This window comes from Manis pentadactyla, chromosome 4 (assembly GCF_030020395.1).
Source record: "Manis pentadactyla isolate mManPen7 chromosome 4, mManPen7.hap1, whole genome shotgun sequence".
Lineage (NCBI taxonomy): Eukaryota > Metazoa > Chordata > Mammalia > Pholidota > Manidae > Manis > Manis pentadactyla.
The window spans coordinates 151,651,489-151,671,927 of NC_080022.1; the positions used below are offsets into that span (position 1 = coordinate 151,651,489).

The 20,439-nt window shown below is 38.2% G+C and overlaps 1 protein-coding gene across 1 annotated transcript in view; it reads right to left on the reverse strand.

The window, feature by feature from the left end:
• Positions 1-20,439, reverse strand: part of LOC118914679 (AP-2 complex subunit beta-like) — a 73,425-nt gene that overhangs the window by 41,779 nt on the left and 11,207 nt on the right. Inside the window, 2 exon segments of the mRNA XM_057501211.1 lie at positions 7,598-7,843; positions 17,722-17,857. Of these exon segments, the coding sequence (XP_057357194.1) occupies positions 7,598-7,843; positions 17,722-17,857 (382 nt within the window).

A 20,439-nucleotide genomic window follows, 5' to 3' on the forward strand; every position in this document is an offset into this window, starting at 1 on the left:
ATTTATAGCTACCCCTACCTTAGATGCAGGACATGAATTTGACTTTTCTTTTTTTAAAGGAGCAAGCTGGAGCAGCAGGGGTATGGTTAGAATAAAAGTGATCCTGTAAAAAAGAACCCCAGAGGAAATCCAGGTACACAGTGGAAGTGGAGTATCAGAGACAGAAGCTCCTTTATGAGAAATCTCTCACACACTTGCCTGTTCCTTTCAATGGTTTTCATCCTGCACTCCTTCCACTTATTTTCACAGCTTCAGAACCCAAGATAGCACTTTCCAAAACAGTGCCTTCCTCCTATTAACTAAATTACTTTTTAGAGAATTTTCAATTCTAAGCAATGACCTTCAAGGTCACACAATCAGCTTTCCAGTTCAATTTGCAACTCTTTCGGCTGGGTGCCCCTGAAGACCTGAATACGCTGAAAGCTGTAGAATAACTGACCAGAACTATTATGATTAAATAAATAGGTGGTTTACATATTTTTTATCCTTCTAAAAATCAGCAACAGTTTGCGATCTCACTTTCTCCTTCATGGAGTTTGCCTCAAAGGACATGTTAAAGCATGGGGCTTTAACATATATTTGGTCTAAGAATGTTTCAGTCATTGTCCTCTCCTTAAGGACACAGAGACAATGCAGTACCAGTTAACTCTCCCCCTCAAACAAGTAACACTTACAGCTCAGGCTTTAATCTAAGACACTGTCCAGAATGCTAACAGGTAACATATCAACTATAATACATTCTACACTGTTGGATTTTTTTTCCCATCTTCTTCCCTGGAATTAGGAAGTTGACTCAACATCTACTTAGCTGATCTCATTATGGCAAGAAACTTTGAATACATGGTAACAAGAAGCGATTTTCAAAGTAGACTCAAAAAAATTCACTACTTACATGGTTTAAGATGTGGTAAGAAAAAAACAGAAATATTCTCAAAGCCAAAACACTACAAATAAGTACCTACAAATGGACAAAAGGCACTCTTAAGAATCAAGGAGTTACTTGACTCACTGACCCTAAAATCACACTAAAGAATGCTGCAACATGTACAAAACAACACAAGTTATTTTCCTAACGCTTACAATCATCCTTTCGACAGTAAAATAATCCTTCTCCAATTTAGAGCCTTGAAATTATCTAAAAGGGGACACTAAGAAATGATAAGCCATGATCTTTGGTACATTACTGAATTAATGTGTACAACAGACCTAGTTTTCAGGAAGTTGTGATGAAAACTGCCTTAAAGGTACATCCTTGAACACTTACTTTTTAAAAGTAATTGAGAATGACGCAGTAATATTGTAAAGAGATGTAACTTCATTTATGGGCAAGCTGCCCTCAGTGTTACCCTAAAAAAACTATGTCTGGCCTTAAATAACATACACAAAAGAATTAGGTTATCTGTAAAAATATCCACTTGCCATTGAAAGATTAACCCTTCTAAACTCATTAACATCTAGCACCATGCTCACTGTACAATATAGATTATAAATGTTTGTTATTTTTATTAAGGGCTTATCAAATTACCTCTATATGAGGTCCAGTATTAAGTTCTCTGCAAACTTAATATCCTTGAATGCTCACAACAATTGCATAATAGAAGCATTGTTTACAATTCCCAATTTGGAAATGAGGATACTGAGAAGTTTAGAAAGACCACACAGCTAACATCCGGCAAAACCAGGATACAAATCCTAGTCTGTTTGGTTCCAGAGCCTAAATTTTAACCACTATGGAGTGGTTAAAAAATTTCAGTTACAAAGCACTTTTCTGTTTTTGAGATACTTTCATATAGAGTCAACTGTTTATAAAAAGAAGTGATTAAATACATTTTGGTATCCTGGATTGAATCCTAGAATAGAAAAAGACATTTGTGTTGAAACAGGTAAAATTCAAATAGCCTATACATTACTTAATAGTAATGTACCAATGTTAATTTCTTAGTTTTGATAAATGTGACATGATCACGTAAGATGGTAACAGTTAACAGTAAGTGAAATTGAATGAAAGGCCTACGGGAACCTGCTGTACTGTCTTTGCAACTTTTCTATAAATCTAAACTTATTCTCCCCCAAATGAGCTAAGACAAAAAAAAAACACCTAAGTTCGTAATAATATAAATAAACTGATGTTTTTTAAAAAATGAGAATACACAGAAAAAGATTTCTATAAGTTTTAGTATAAAGGAAAATAGAAATGACTTGCTTCCTCTCTAAGTAGAGACCGAAAAGCACTCAGATGAACCAGTGGGAAATTCAAGAGCTGGTAATTGGACTTAAATCAAAGTAGCCTCCAAGGATTCCACTTACACAACAACTCCAATCCTGCAGAAATTAACAGTGGCTCCTCTTTTAGTACGAAATATAACATTACTCACTTAGGGGATCCAGACACAGACTGAACGTACTACCTCCTACATTACTCCTGTCAATTGCCGACCACACACTGACACTCTCATGCATGACGAAAATTCTACCAGCTCTGGGACTTCTTTATGGACATTTGGCATGATGAGCATTAGGCATTTCTAGTATCACTTGGGTATAATATTTTAATTTTATAACTATCCTACTCATATATATTTGGGAATAAAAGAAGTCAAACTACTAAATCAAGTGAGGTTATTAAGGTTTTCTCTTTGTTCTAGGCCTATCTTTAATAGACAATTTAACATGGCCCACATGGACACCAAATATTTCTGACAAAAATCCTTCTGGAATTTACAAAGTGACCTAGAGAGACCTGAGTTTTCCAGGATTTATTATAATCTCACACTGACAACAAGCCACAATAAAGTAAACCTCCTAAGTCCTAAATAAAATTACAAAAATCAAAGCCTGCATGATGGTAGGTCTGTTCCTCAAGAATAGCTGCGGTTTATTAAGCATTTACTGTATACCAAGCATTATAAATAAAGTCCTTCGTGTCCAAAATAATCCAGTAAAATAGGCATTTTACCTCTGTTTCACACATGAGGATACTGCGGCTCATTTAAAATAACTAGTAAGAAGTCAAGTCAGGACTCAAAACAGCAGGCACTCTTGCCCTAAAGGCTATGTGCTATTTCCACAACTCCACTGTTCACAACCTTAGCAGCACCACTGACACTTCAGGACAAACAACTCTGTGTTGTAAGGCTGCCCTGTGCACTGCAGAATGTTTAAGGTACCCCTAGACTCTACCTACTAGATGCCAGCAGCACCCCTTTCATCAGCTATGACAACTGAGTGTTTCCAGACATTGCCAAACGTTCCCTGGGGATCAAAATCACCTCCAGCTAAGAACCTCTGCCACAATACCCTGCTGCTTCTACATGCTGGCTAGTGCATGGTTAAAATACAGTATTTCTGGGAAGAAAAGTATTTCTCATAAACAGCTGTCCAGAATAAGTTCAAATTAAAAGAAGCTGACAGTTTAACTAGAACCTTTGCTAAAGGCTATAATGGGCCAAGGGGAGGCTTTTCTGAGAGCATGCTGCTTCTGCACAAGAGCCTTCAACAAATTATTTTTTTTTAACTAATTCAGCAGTTTGTGCTTTTGCAGAGAAGACAGAGCTGTGGAAGAGGGGTATTCCCATGGGCAGCTCTCAGAGTGATGGAATCTGAACCGAGAAGGCTTAGAAGATGGAGACCAAAGGGGGCTAAGTCCCTAAGCCAAAGGGACTTAAAACTGGGCTCACTAACAAGCAAAGCCCATGTTGTGGGGCTGTCAAGAGAGTCTCAAGTGGCAGATTTAAACATATGGTAACTGAAGTTGGAATACCTCAAAACACCTCTGAGAAAGAAAAGAAACACCGTATTAAGGAGGGAAAATCCTAAAGTGTGGGCAAAAACGTCAGAGAACAGTCTATCATTGAAAAGTGCAAAGTGACATTTGTGAAGAAATCCTGGGAGCTGTTTTCCTGTCACTCCACAGTGTTTCCTCATTCTGAATACAGGTTTACTTGCAAAATAATGGATTAATAAAATCTGCACCTGAAAACAAGTTTAGCTCTAATTCCCTCAGAAAAGGATCCACTACACAAATACCACAGGAATCATCTGAATCATTAAATATTTTAGCAATAATGTTAACTTTTGCCTAATATCTATTTAATAATTACAGAAGCTGCAGCCGTCATCTCATTAGCTCCCACAAGCAAGGTACTTTTATGCAAAAGCTCAATTAATACTCCCAACAACTCTCTGACACAGCACCCCTCACTCTACAGAAGAGGAAACAGACTCAGGGAGGTTACACTACAACTTAACAGTGAGACTTTTTTACTTTGAAGTCTGTTCTCTTTCAATCCGTATTTCACTGTAAGTCAGCTTTAACTCAAGTATAAAGGTAAAACAACTGCAGGAAAATGAAGACCAAAAAAGACAGGGAATGAACATAAAATAGTTCTTTACTTGTAGCAAGCTACACCATCCAGGAACAAGCCTGGAGGTCCACAGAACCCCAAGAGTAGCCAGACCTTGACCAACAGTTCACTCTCAGACGTCAAGGTCACATCTGCTGATGGTCGGGGGCCTTCACATCTAGGATATCTTTCTGAAGTGAGCTACAAGGGAACTACAAAGGCAGAACCCCCTAGAAGTGTTGTTTTTTTTTTGCAAGTGATTTTACTACTTGCTGGTAATAGGGCTGCCACTGTGTGGAGCAACTTCCAAAAAAGTAGACCCAAACTACCCCTCAAGAGCAGTAAAGTAGAACTCATACCCATTATCAGAACAAGAGGACTGAGAGGATTTACATATTAAAACAGTTTAAAAATAATTAAAGGCCTTCATGTTCAAATTTTTAACTGTTTTGAGAAAATGCTGTTGTAGACATACATCCATTAAGGTGAGGACCAATAATGGGTACTGGGACTAAGAACTGGAATAGAACCCGGTTACATTACCACTAGCTATATGACTCTGGGATAATTCCTTAGCCTCTCTGAGTATACATATCTAGATGTAGTACATAACCTCCACATCACTGGGAAGATATGACAACTAAGTAAAACACTGTAAGTAAAAGCACTCATCACTGTGCCTGGCACAGAATACACTTAAATTTAAATTTCCTGTTTCCTAATGACAGAGGGTCAGCATAAGCCTTAGGAGATTTTCGTATGTTTGAGCTACTACACCTTACATTCCACCATTACATCTTGGAAGGTGCTTAACACTCACACACTTACCTGTTTCCCATCAACACCATTTGATCGAACTCCTAAAGGAAGATCTGTGGTCTAATGATAGTTTTAATACTATCTGGCAAAAAGCAGGACATACAGTTGAGATGGAAAAGTATGGATTCAAGATCAAAAGTAGGCATGTGTGTATGTGTGTTGGCTACCTATTAGTCCAAGCCTTTCAAGTCCTTCACTAAAACAACAAGAATGAAGAACTCAAAACATGATTTAAAAATGAGTCTGTAAAACAAAGCCAGGAGAAGAGTAAGGCAAGCCACTCCGGCACATACTGTAAAGAGCCACCCCACTCTCAGGCTTACATAAGTTCAGAGTCGGCACCTGAGAGCAAATGCTTCCTTGAATTTTGCACCCTGGGCACCCTGGTTGCAATAGGCTGAACAGTATCAGGGAAAGATCTGCTACTGAGAAATCTGACAAGAACCAGAAAGATACTCTGTTTAGGGGGAAGTAGGTCCAACAGTTTAGGACCAAATGCTGACACCTGCTCTAAGAAAATATGCAATAAAGATACAATAAAACAAAAGGCATTCCTGAAACGGTTCCTAAAAAATCTACCAAGTGACCTTAAATTCCCTCCAGAAGTTTTCTCAAAGATACTTTGTAAAATTTCCCCAAATCATTTGCTGATTTGTAGTAAAACCAGGTTGAGAATTATTAAAAAGGACTATAGTTACTATGTTATAGTAAATAGTGACCCATGACTGGCATGTACTGATAATTACTGATTGTGGTGATAGTAAATGGGTTCATGGATTCATTTTATATTTAGTTTATTCATTTAGTCACTCTACTTTTGAGTATGTTTGAAAATTCCCATCAGTACTATGGACTATGTAAAAAACAGCCCATCCTCTACAATGAAAACTTTGAATAAATCAGACAACTTAGGCTTGTTCCAGATAATCTCAACCTCTCAATTCACCTGAATAAAGATCTTTAAGTGCTTCTTAGGTACCAGAAAAAAAAAGCCTTTACTAAACTCTGTTAGTCCGTATCCCTGACCATCTGACTTTATAGGTCCTGCTTTGAAGAACTTACGTCAGTGTAAAAACGCCTTTTTCTCTCCCAAATGGAATTGCCTGTACGAGATACAACGCATTTCTACCTCATCCCACTCCACATTCTTAACCCCACTGAATGTTCAACAAGTTTCCACAGGGTATGTGATATCCTGCTCATCTGGATGCCCAAAACTTGGAGTGTGCAGGCAAAACATTTTCACATTTGTCCGTAGGCAGAAAATTTCAAAGACAGTTGCTCAGAATAACACACTGAATCAAAAGCAACACCAAAAGCACAAGTGGGTGCCAGCTCAATATTCTAAAAAACAGATATTACTGCCTTATAAATCTATGAATTTTTTAAAAAGGTGTCATACAGTGCTGCTTGAGGGGGAAAAGGCAGGGTTGAATCCTTGAACACTGGTGGCAACCCTGTCAGAAGTCATGGTTTAAACACATACAAACACACACCCACTTCTATGCCCAGGAGGCGGCTAAAAGATTCCTGATGATAGCTAGTATCTCAGTACCTTTAAAAAAATGTGGCTTGCGTCATCCTTAGACTTCGGTACTAAAAGTTGAAGGACATTATAAAACAGAATCCATGGCTATCCAAAGAGTAAGACAAACCAAAGGAGAGGTCAAAGCAGACATGTCCATCTATTTCAAAAAGTTCAACCAAAAAAATGTATTCAGAGGTTACCCACTGATTAACTCTTAATGTAATTCACCTCCAAGTAAATAATTCATTAGGAAAAATGGGGAGAGAACGTAGCTATAGTCCTCCATCTTCTTGGTAAATGATACTTTGGGACCAATCACTAGTTTCAAATGAGCTTCCGTCACTAAGAGAGTCAAAGTACCACTTAGGACTCATGCCCATTCATTGTACAGGAAAAGTTTAAAATGTCAGTAAGAGAAATATGTTCTAGCCGCCAAACATCTGAACATAATTAAGTTGGCTAAAAATAATCTCGTCCTACAATTCTCCTGCAGAAGAATTCATTATAGTCATTAGCCAGTAATGGTACCTTTTATTAGGTTTCTATTCCCACACTACCAGAAAATACCACAAACATCTATCTGAAGAAGTAATCTTTTAAAAAATTGATATAAAGTTAAGGTGAAACCTCCTTAAAAAAATGATGAAGAATATGTTTGTTTTTTAACAAATACAGGGGTAGGGATGATGCAGAGGTTTGCTTTAAGATCCCTGTACTTTCGTACTTGGTTTTCACCTCAGAAATACCTAGGGTGTGAGAGAGACAAACTATGGTAGACACAGAAGTCATGCTTTCCATAGCTAACCTATGGTTTAATGTCCCAAAGATAAGATTTGTTTTAAACATGCTTTTTTAAAGGGACCCATTTTAAACACTGCTCTTATAAAAAAAAGCAGCATCTTATTACCATAGGATTTGAATCTGCTATGAGATCCCGCAGAGAATCCAGAAATCCCTGATCTTCCACCATTTGGGCATTGATATCATGGAGTTTTGCCACGCAGACTGCTGCTGTTTTCCGAACATAGGGATCTTCATCCTTCAAGCACTTCCGAAGGGGCTCACAGAGATATTCTGTAATCTTGTCCACACGGATACACCCCATGTTTCTAACTGCCAAGGCCCGAATCAGAGGATTGGGATCTTCACAGTCCTACAAAAAACAATCATTGACAACTACATGCGTACACAGGGACTAAAGTCAACAGTCTAGTTTATATAAGCCACAAAATAGTATTTCATTAATGTAAGCATCCAGTTACATTCTACACCAGAACTCAATCTCTCATGCTATACCCTCTTTCTAAGTATAAATCTTCATACTCACTTCAAGTACAAACAAGAGTTTATGTTAGGAATTCATTTAACAGCCTTATATACACAATGAAGAAAACAACCAGTAGTATTAATTCCTGCATTAGACAGAAGCCTAACAATCTGGTGTTACCATCCCACGGCCATTAGTGGACCTGTCCTAGAAACAGAAAAGGCTTCGCCATCCTGACTAAAGCAACCTACAGACTCAATGCAATCCCTATCAAAATACCAACAGCATTCTTCAACGAATGAGAGCAAATACTTCTAAAATTCATATGGAACCACAAAAGACCCCAAATAGCCAAAGTAATCCTGAGAAGAAAGAACAAAGCTGGGGGGATCACACTCCCTGACACCAAGCTCTACTACAAAGGCACAGTAATCAAGACAATTTGGTACTGGCTTAAAAACAGACCCACAGACCAGGGTAACAGAATAGAGAGCCCAGACATAAACCCAAGCATATATGCTCAATTAATATATGGTAAAGAAGCCACGGATATACAATGGCAAAATGACAGCCTCTTCCACAACTGGTGTTGGCAAAACTGGACACCTACATGTAAGAGAATGAAACTGGATTATCTTCTAACTCCACACACAAAAGTAAACTTGAAATGGATCAAAGACCTGAATGTAAGTCATGAAACCATAAAACTCTTAGAAAATGGAAAAATCTCTTGAATGTAAGCATGAGCAACTTTTTCCTGAACACATCTGCTTGGGCAAGGGAAACAATAGCAAAAATGAAAAACTGGGACTACATCAAACTAAAAAGTTTCTGTACAGTAAAGAACACCATCAGTAGAACAAAAAGGCATACTACAGTACAGGAGAATATATTTGTAAACGACATCTCTGACAAAGGATTAGCATCCAAAATATATAAAGAACTCAAACACCTGCTTCAACACACAAAGAGCAAATAACCCTATTAAAAAATGGGAGGACGATCATACACTCCTCCAAAGAAATTCAGATGGCCAGCAGGAACATGAGAAGATTCTCCACATCACTAATTATCAGGGAAATGTAAACTAAAACCACAATGAGATATCACCTCACACCAGTTAGGATGCCAACATCGCAAAGACTAAGCACAACAAATGCTGGTGAGGGTGTGGAGAAAGGGGAACCCTACTTCACTGCTAGTGGGAATGTAAATTAGTTCAACCATTGTGGAAAGCAGTATGGAGGTTCCTCAAAAAACTATAAATAGAAATAGCATTTGAACAAGGAATTTACCCAAAGAAAGCAAGATCTCAGATTCAAAAAGTTATATGCACCCCTACTAGTTACAATAGCCAAGATATGGAAGCAACCTAAGTGTCCATCAGTAGATGGATGGATAAGGAAGATGGGGTACATATATACAGTGGAATACTATTCGGCCATGAGAAGAAAACAAATCCGACCATTTGTAACAACACAGATGGAGCTAGGGGGTATTATGCTCTGTGAAATAAGCCAGGCGGAGAAAGACAAGTACCAAATGATTTCACTCATTTGTGGAGTATAACAACAAAGCAAAAATAAGGGAACAAAACAGCAGCAGACTCAAAGACTCCAAGAAGGGAGTAGCGGTTACCAAAGGGAAGGGGTGGGGGAGGGTGGGTGGAGAGAGAGGGAGAAGGGGATTGAGGGGTATTATAATCGGTACACATGCTGTGCAGGGAGTCACAGGAAAGACACTGCAGCAGAGAGAAGACAAGTAGTGACTCTGTGGCATCTTACTACACTCATGGACAGTGACTTCAATGGGGTACAGAAGGGACTTGATAATATCAGTGAATGTAGTAACCACAATATTTTTCATGTGAAATCTTCATAAGAGTATATATCAACATTACCTTAATAATATAACAGTCTAACAACAACAACAAAAAACAGTAAAGGCCTTTGGTCTGGTATTCTGATACAGGGATAAAATGAGGAAGTGGAAAGACGTGTCCCACTCCACAGCCAGTCTGCAAATATCAAGCAGGGAGAAAAGAGGACTGGATTTCTGGGGCCTACAGACAAGAAAGGAGAGAGCACAGAAACTGGTTTTGGGCCTGACCTACGTTTCTGGAGTTAAGAATGCCCTCTGAAATCCTGAGTAACATACATTCTCCTTTACTAGCAAGTGCTTCCAAAGTATACCACAAAAAGACCACACCTTAAATTGTCCTACCTTATAAAGTCTCTGTAATTATTATAAACCTGTGTGCATGCTCACTTCCAAAAAATGTAAACTAAATTCTTTCCAATGATGTAGTACATATATGAGGTAACAGACAGTATGAAATATTATGTTATCTCTGATTCTGCTTTATGTAGCTAAACACAGGAAAAGAACAAAAATTCCAAGAGAAGGAAGAGAGCACACTTGTTGTTTTTCAAAACAGTTTAACAGAAGCTAAGTTTAGAAATGCCGTATGATTTTTTTTTAATGCAGACTGAATTCCAGAGGAAAAAAAACAAGAAGTAAAAAAATATATATACACTAACTGGAACATCGTTATCATGTTAATTAAATCTAATGGTAGGAAAAACATGACTGAATATTCAGTAAAGTAAGCAATTTTTTAATGGTCAATTTTTAAAGATGTGAGAATGGTAATGTAGTTATGTTCAAAAGAGATCTGATGAGATTCAAGACAGCGGCGTGAGAGGTGAGACAGAGAACTCTGCCCAAAACCACATATAGTATGAAAATATAGTTTATACAACCAAACCTAAAAAAGCATCAGAAAAGAAGGCTGCACCAGACTGCATACAAACCTCACGAACAGAGCAGATCTCATGAAACAGGGTAACGTACAAAAGCCTTGATCCATTGGGACCCAAGTCCTTCCCCGACCCCAGCTTACTGGCAGGAGGGAGAGAAATGGAGCACGGAGCGGGAGGAAGCCTAGAACTGATGAATACCCAGCCCTGGAGATCTACTTTGCAAGTACAAACCTACATTGTGTGGTGCTCTGGAGGTTGGTGGGGTTGGGGAGGTGGGACAGGCAGAGTGCTTGAGAGACTGAGATTCGGGCCGTTTGAGCAGGACAGGGATCCACATCCGGCTGCTCTGGGACAAAGGAAAGGCAGTAGGTCTGAGAGGCTTCCTAGCAGTGAGAGGGCTGCTGAAGGGGCAAGGTTTGCACAGAGCTTGCTGCACAGGAGAAGGGAGAGGTGGACAAGGTTGTCTGGGTGCGCTCTGCCTAGCAGGTTGGGAACTTTGTGGAGCTTCAGGCACTCCATCCCCCTGGCTGACTACTCAGCTATGTGACACCCAGCCTACTGAGCCTTCCTCCTGGCCTGCCGGTACCTGCTCACAAATCAGCAGTCACTGCGCTGGTGTCAGGCCAGACAGAGGGAGGCCACGCCTACATCAGCTAGAGACGCAAAGCACAGAGACTTACACCTCTGTGCTCAGCCCACTGGCTCTGATACTGGAGACAGGCGACTGTAGCTGCGAATCAGGAAACAGCTCTATCCTGCCCCCAGGCACCAGAGCTCCTCCACTACAACACCCAACCTCACTCTAGGGGCTGAGCAGCTCCAGACACTAGAATTTCTGGGCACTAGAGGGCACCACATAGAAATATGAAACGTCAAAGGAACCTGGTTCAGACCAAAATCTCACAAACCCCAGAACAAGAGCCAAATGAAACTGAAATCACCAATCTTCCTGAAAGAGAGCTCAAAACAAAAATCAGAAACATGCTCATGGAGGTACAGAAAAATATACAAGAACTCAGAACAAATTTAAGATAGAGATTCAATCATTAAGAAATTCCGTATCTGAAATGAAACATACAATTGAGGGATTTAAAAGCACATTAGAGGCAGCAGAAGACATGTTTAATGGAATAGAAATTAGCAAAGAGGAATACAAGGAAACTGAGGCACAGAGAGAAAAAAGGATCTCTAAGAATGAAAGAATATTGAGAGAACAGTGTGATGAAACCAAATGGAACAACTATTGCATTATAGGGGTACCAGAGGAAGAAGAAGAGAGACATAAAGGGATAGAACGTGTCTCTGAGGATGTAATTGCTGAAAACTTGCCCAATATGGGGAAGGAGATAGTTTCTCATGCCACAGAGATGCACAGATCTCCCAATACAAGGAACCCAAAAAGGACAACAGCAAGACATACAATAATTAAAATGGCAGAAAGACCAAGGATAAAGACAGACTTTTAAAAGCAGCTACGGACAGAAAAAATATGACATACAAAGGAAAACCCATCAGGCTATCATCAGATTTCTCAAGAGAAACCTCACAGACCAGAAGGGAGTGGCATGATATATTTAATGCAATGAAGCAGAAGGGCCTCAAACTAAGAATACTCTATCCAGCAAGGTTATCATCTAATTTGGAAGAACGGATTAAATGATTTTTCAGATAAGCAAAAGCCGAGAGAATTTACCTCCCACAAACCACCGTTACAGTGCATTTTGGAAGGACTGATATAGATGGAAGTATTCCTAAGGCTAAACAGATATCACCAGGAGAAATAAAACAACAGCAAAGTAGAACAATTAATTACTAAGCAAATGCAAAATCAAATCAACCACCCCCAAAGTCAATCAAAGGATAGACAAAGAGTACAGAATATGATACTTAATACAAAAAGAATGGAGGAGGAAGAAAAAGGAGAGAAGAAAAAAAAAAAAAAAAGACCTTTAGGTTGTATTTCTAATAGCATACGAACTGAGTTAAATCAGACTGTTAGATGGTAAGAGAATTACCACTGAACCTTTGGTAACCATAAATCTAAAGCCTGCAATGGCAATAAGTACATAGCACATACCTATCGATAATCACCCTACATGTAAATGGTCTAAATGCACCAATCAAAAGATATAGAGTCACGGAATAGATAAAAAAACAAGACACGTCTATATGCTGCCTACAAGCGACTGAAAGTAAAGGGATGGAAAAAGATATTCATGCAACTAATAGGGAGAAAAAAGCAGGAGTTGCAGTAATTGTATCAGACAAAACAGACTTCAAAATGAAGAAAGTCACAAGAGACAAAGAAGGACAATACATAATGATAAAGGGGTCAGTCCAACAAGAGGATATAACTATTATAAATATCTATGCACCCAACACAGGATCACCTACATATGTGAAACGAATACTAACAGAATTAAAGGGAGAAATAGAATGCAATGCATTCATTTTAGAAGACTACAACACTCCACTCACTCCAAAGGACAAATCAACCAGACAGAAAATGAGTAACGACACAGAGGCACTGAACAACATATTAGAACAGATGGACCTAACAGACACCTAGAGAACAGTCCATCCAATAGCAACAAAGGATAGATCAACCAGATAGAAAATAAGAGACACAGGCACTGAACAACATTAGAACAGATGGACCTAACAGACATCTACAGAACACTCCATCCAATAGCAAGAGGATGTACAATTTTCTCAAGTGCACATGGAACATTTTCAAGAAGAGATCATATACTAGGCCACAAAAAGAGCCTCAGTAAATTTAAAAATATTGAAATTGTACCAACCAGCATCTCAGACCACAAAGGTATGAAATTAGAAATAAATTACACAAAGAAAATGAAAAAGCCCACAAACACATGAAGGCTTAACAACATGCTCCTAAATAATCAATACATCAGTGACAAAATAAAAACAGATCAAGCAATATATGGAGATAAATGACAATGATACCTCAACAATGCAAAATCTGTGGGACACAGCAAAGGCCACGCTAAGAGGGAAGTATACTGCAATACAGACCTACTTCAGGAACGAACAACAATCCCTATGAACAGTCTAAACTCACAATTAACAAAACTAGAAAATGAAGAACAAATGAGGCCCAAAGTCAGGAGAAGGTGGGACATAATAAAGATTAGAGCAGAAATGAATAAAAATGAGAATAATAAAACAATACAATCAATGAAAGCAGGAGCTGATTCTTCAAGAAAATAAACAAAATAGATAAACCTGTAGACAGACATATCAAGAAAAAAGAAAAAAAAAAAACAGTCTATACACATAAACAGAATCAGAAATGAGAAAGGAAAAATCACTACCGACACCACAGAAATACAAAGAATTATGAGAGAATACTATGTAAAATTATATAGTAACAAACTGGATAACCTAGAAAAAATGGACAACTTTCTACAAAAATGCAACCTGCCAAGGCTGACCAAAGAAAAAACGGAAAATCTGAATACACCAATTATCAGCAAGGAAATTGACTCCTGGTCCAGACGGTTTCACTGCTGAATTTCATCAAACATTTAGTAAAAACCTAATACCCATCCTCTTTAAACATTCAAAGAAGTAGGATAAAAGGGAATACTCCCAAACTCACTCTACGAGGCCAACATCACTCTAATACCAAACCAAACAAAGACACCACAAAAAAAGAAAATTACAGACTAATATCCCTGACGAACACAGATGCAAAAATACTCAACAAAATAATAGCAAACCGAATTCAAAAATACATCAAAAAGATCATCCATCATGATCAAGTGGAATACATCTCAGGGATGCAAGGATGGTACAAGATTTGAAAATCGATCAACATCATCCACCAAATAAACAAAAAGAAGGACAAAAACCACATGATCATCTCCATAGATGCTGAAAAAGCATTCAGCAAATTCAACATCCATTCATGACAAAAACTCTCAACAAAATGGGTATAGAGGGCAAGTATCTCAACATAATAAAGGCAATATATGATAAACCCACAGCCAACATCATACTAAACAGCGAGAAGTTAAAATCTTTTCCTCTGAGATTGGGAACAAGACATGGATGTCCACTCGCCCCACTGTTATTCAACATAATACTGGAGGTCCTAGCCACTGCAATTAGACAAAACAAAGAAATACAAGGAATCCAGATTGATTAAGAAATCAGAGTGTCACTATTTGCAGATGACATGATATTAAACATAAAAAACCCTAAAGACTCCACTCTAAAACTACTAGAACTAATATCGAATTCAACAAAGTTACAGGATACAAAATTAATACACAGAAATTTGTGGCTCTCCTATACACTAACAATGAACTAATACAGAAATCAGGAAAACAATTCCATTCACAATACCATCAAAAAGAATAAAATACCTAGGAATAAACCTAACCAAGGAAGTGAAAGATCTATACCCTGAAAACTGTAAGATGCTCTTAAGAGAAATTAAAGAGGACACTAACAAATGGAATCTCATCCCATGCTCTTGGAAAGGAAGAATTAGTATCGTCAAAATGGCAATCCTACACAAAGCAATACACAGATTCGATGCAATCCCTATCAAATTACCAACAACATTCGAACTGGAATAGTTCAGATATTCATATAGAAACGCCAAACACCACAAATAGCCAAAGCAATCCTGAGATGGAAGAATAAAGTGGGGGGGGATCTCGCTCCCCAATGTCAAGTTCTACTACAAAGCCACAGTAATCAAGACAATTTGGTACTGGCACAAGCACAGAGACACAGACCAGTGGAACAAAATAGAGACTCCAAACATTAACCCAAACATATATGGTCAATTAATATTCGATAAAGGAGCCATGGACATACAGTGGGGAAATGACAGTCTCTTCAACACATGGTGCTGTCAAAACTGGACAGCTACATGTAAGAAAACGAAACTGGATCACTGTCGAACCCCATACACAAAAGTAAATTCGAAATGGATCAAAGACCTGAATGTCAGTCATGAAACCATAACACTCTTAGAAAAAAACATAGGCAAAAATCGTTTGGACATAAACATGAGCAACTTCTTCAGGAACATATCTCCCCGGGCAAGGGAAACGAAAGCAAAAATGAACAGTTGGGACTATATCAAGCTGAAAAGCCTCTGTACAACAAAGGACACCATCAGTAGAACAAAAAGGCATCCTACAGTATGGGACAATATATTCATAAATGACAGATTCGATAAAGGGTTGATATCCAAAATATACAAAGAGCTCATGCAACTCAACAAACAAAAAGTAAACAATCCAATTAAAAAACGGGCAGAGGAGCTGAATAGACAGTTATACAAAGAAGAAATGCAGATGGCCAAAAGACATATGAAAAGATGCTCCACATTGCTAGTCATCAGAGAAATGCAAATTAAAACCACAATGAGATATCACCTCACACCAGTAAGGATCGCCACCATGCAAAAGACAAACAACAAATGCTGGCGAGGTTGTAGAGAAAGGGGAACCCTCCTATACTGCTGGTGGGAATGTAAATTAGTTCAACCACTATGGAAAGCAATATGGAGGTTCCTCAAAGAGCTCAAAATGGAAATACCATTTGACGCAGGAATTCCACTCCTAGGAATTTACTGTAAGAATACAAAAGCCCAGCTTGAAAAGGACAGATGCACCCCTATGTTTATTGCAGCACTATTCACAATAGCCAAGAAACAGAAGCAACCTAAGTGTCCATCAGTAGAGGAATGGATAAAGAAGATGTGGTACATATACACAATGGAATATTATTCAGCCATAAGAAAACAAATCCTACCATTTGCAACAACATGGATGGACCTAGAGGGTATTAGGGTCAGTGAAATAAGCCAGGTGGAGAAAGACAAGTACCAAATGATTTCACTCATATGTGGAGTATAAGAACAAAGAAAAACTGAAGGAAGAAAACAGCAGCAGAATCACAGAATCCAAGAATGGACTAACAGTTACCAAAGGGAAAGGGACTGGGATGGATGGGTGGGAAGAGAGGGGTAAGGGGGGAAAAGGGGCATTATGATTAGCCCACATAATGTGGGAGGGGGTACACAGGTAAGGCAGTATAACACAGAGAAGACAAGTAGTGCTTCTATAGCATCTTACCATGTCGATGGACAGTGACTGTAATGGCGTATGTGGAAGGGACTTGATAACAGGGGGACTCTAGTAATCATAATGTTGGTCATGTAATTGTACATTAATGATACCAAAATGGGAGAGGAGGGGAGGGGAGGGGAGGGGAGGGGAGGAGAGGGGAGGGGAGGGGAGGGGAGGGAAGGGAAGGAAAGGGAAGGGAAGGGAGGAAGGAAGGAAGGAAAACAGATCTTACTCTGATAATGATAAATGTAAGGATGAACTTATTTTTCATCCTTGTAACTTCCAGGGTTTGCTTTAAAATTATCCAGGAGGAGAGGGGTAGGGGTCAACAAAGTATTTATGAGGAGTATAAATTAAAACAAGCCCAGCTGTGGGTTGGTAACTATTGAAACTGCCAAGGTGGGTATTTAGGAAGATACTACACTATGTCCTCTCCTTGAACACATTTCAAAACTCACATAATACAAAACCTTATCAAACATTTTAACACCTTATGTGAAGCAAAAGTAGTAGCTCCTGCAGTTTTTCCACTACTTTGGACTTGTAAGCATAATTTCTACAAAGATAAAATAGTTAAAGCCCCAGTTTACTGATCTTACAATGGTAAGCCCAACCTCTGTCAGCCTTGGAAGGTACAACAGGTTTCACCTGGCTTTCTTCTCCATCTCCAAGGATGCACCAAGCCCAACTAACAAGGCTCCCCATTTAACTGGATGACAAATGCAGGCATATACGTGCTTAAGATATGAATGTTCCCAGTCACTGCCTCTACTTCTCTGGAGGCCCTCTTTTGGAACAGAGGTTGCTTGTTTGCACTATATCAAGAAACACTTCTGTAAAGGCTGAGGTAGAAGAGACTGCTCTTGAGTCTTTGGGGAGAAGTTACCTTTACAAAGCTGTTAACAGCCATGATAGCCATATCTGGCTGACTCTTGGCATAGTTCATTAAGTAGAGATACACGAGCTTCTTTAGCTCCAGGTTGTCAGTCTGCATACAGTTCACTACGTCTGGAAAGAGAGAGCTGAGAAGAGAGAAAAAAGAAGGGAGTCAACAGATGTTGGTGTTAAAGCTGTTGGATCGAATATGAAGAAATGACCTTATTTTACAAAGTGATTGGATGCAAGAACAAGTGTCCCCACATGATAATTATTATCACAGAAACAAATTACTAAAGAAATTACAGTGTTGGTTCCACGAAGGTCTCTAAAAATAATTTTTTTTAACTTACAAAAACTGTCAAACAAAAGGAAAGAGTAGTAGAGTGAACCTGATGTATATTCTCCACACAGTCACCAACAACTTTTGACCCATGACCAATCTTATTTGATATATAGCCTCAACCTACTCTTCCCTCCCCCAGTCCCTACTCCATATGGTTGCTCTGGATTATTTTTAAGCAAATCCTAGACATTGTTATCATTTATACATAATATTTTTGGGCATACCTTGAGGAATCATTTTTTAAAATATCACAGTATCACATACAAAAATTCAAATTCTTCCTATCAATTCATTGCAGTTTCAAAGAACTACAGTTGTTAAGCTTTTTAAAACTCATATTCTTCCATCCTTGATTTTAACTTATTTAGTTATTAACTCCTGGGTTCTTGTGATATATATCTGTGTTTTCAATAGCTTCCTTGCTTTCTGAGAGAACAAGGCACATTCCATCCAGGCTCATTTTGTGTATTTCTAATCCCACAACTAGACTCAGTCATTTTTTTAATACATCCTGATTCTCTTTTAGTGGAATGTATTTATTTTTAACATTACACATTCAAACAAATGAAAATGAGTGCACTCAAAAAGAAAAGGAATTTATACTTTTTCCATGTTCAAGTCATTGCCTGGTCTATCATTCACCTATAAAGCCAAAGAAAACAAATTTATATTTCCGTACACAAAGAATCACCTTTTGCATGGAAGGATTGAGTGTGTCAGATTTTAAATTACAAGCCGTATTTTTTAAGTATGGTTAACGTTACCTTTACACGAAGTTAGTAATTAATCGTCCCCCAAGGCTTTTTCAAAGTACCTTACAAACTTTCAGTTCTTCTAAATATCTTACTAATAGTACAGGAGAAAGAAGAAGCAAATGTCAGTACATTCTACAGAAAAGTTAACAGAATGACTGAAAACCTGCTTATATAGTATAACTCCTGTACATGCAGAAAAACAGTATACAGAAATATAAATTATTTACAAAGATGAAGATGGACTGCAAAGTCAAAGAATCCACCATTACCTCCAATGAACCAATGACTTCTTACCTGGAAGGCAAACTCTATGTTTAACTTGCCTGTATGTACCTAGTGTAGTTTCATGCACATGTAGATATTTAAAACACTAACTGACACTCTTCAAAAATTACCATTCTTTCCATGTCCTAGGGTAATAGGAAATAGCTCATGTGAAAACAACAGTAAAACCAGTAAATAAATGTGAAACATGAGCTAATAGTAAATGTAAGATCCTAAAGAAACGAATTCCAACAACCTCCACAAGATCAAGATCTTGATAAAAAATAGTCAAAGCTCTGGCAGACACCATAGGGGAGGAGGGGTGGTGTGAGTAGGTGAGCGAGGGCTTCTGGCGGGTGTTGGGGATGGTATACAGGGTCACAAACTTCCAATCATAATATACAGGGATGGTAGTGCAGCATGGAGAATATAGTCAATGGCTCTGTAACATCTTTCTGTGTTGACAGATAGTAACCGCACTACTTGGGGTGAGGAATTAATAATGGGTTTAACTGATGAATCATTGTGTTGTATAATTGAAACCAATGTAATCTTCTATATCAACTATACTTCAACACAAGAAAAAAGAACAGTCAAAGTTCTAGTGGTAAAAATTGTTAAGTACCAACCTATAAAGCTAGAAACCTGAACTTTCCAATAGGTTAGCCACTAGTCACATAGAGCTACTGAGCGCTTGCAATGTGGCTAGTCTGAACTGTGATGTGATGTCTATATAAAACATATACTGGATTTTGAAGAGTTGGCATGAAAAATATGTAAGAGTTCATTAATAAATTTTTAATATTGACTTCATGTTGAAATAATACTACTTTGGATATACTGAGTTAAATAAAATATAATAATTACGTATAAAGCACTTCTGCACAGCAAAGTGTGGTGGCTGACTTGAAAAAGAAAAGCCCTTGCACAATTGTTTGAAATGGGGACACCGTATTTTTGAATGACTGACATACTTCTAAATTTTCTGGTAGGACATTAAAAAAGTAAAACAAATTAATTATTTTATTTTATTTAACTCAGTATATCCTATTTCACCACATGGATTATTAGTAAGACCTGTACTCAAGATTCAAGGTTTAGCAAAGTAGAAGTTTCAATGCTTCATGAAGGACAGACCTAAGTGAAACTGCCTTTTTCCTGTAAAAACACAGTGGTGAAGAATATACATTGACTACTGTCATAGTTTGGCATCACTGCCTTGATTTATGCTAAGGCATCAGAGGTACAAATGGCAACACAGTGAAAAAGCAAAGTATTATTATTATAAGAATAGATATGACCTCATGGACTCGCTGGAAGAATCTTAGGAATCCTGAGAGGCCTACAGATAATCCTTACTTAA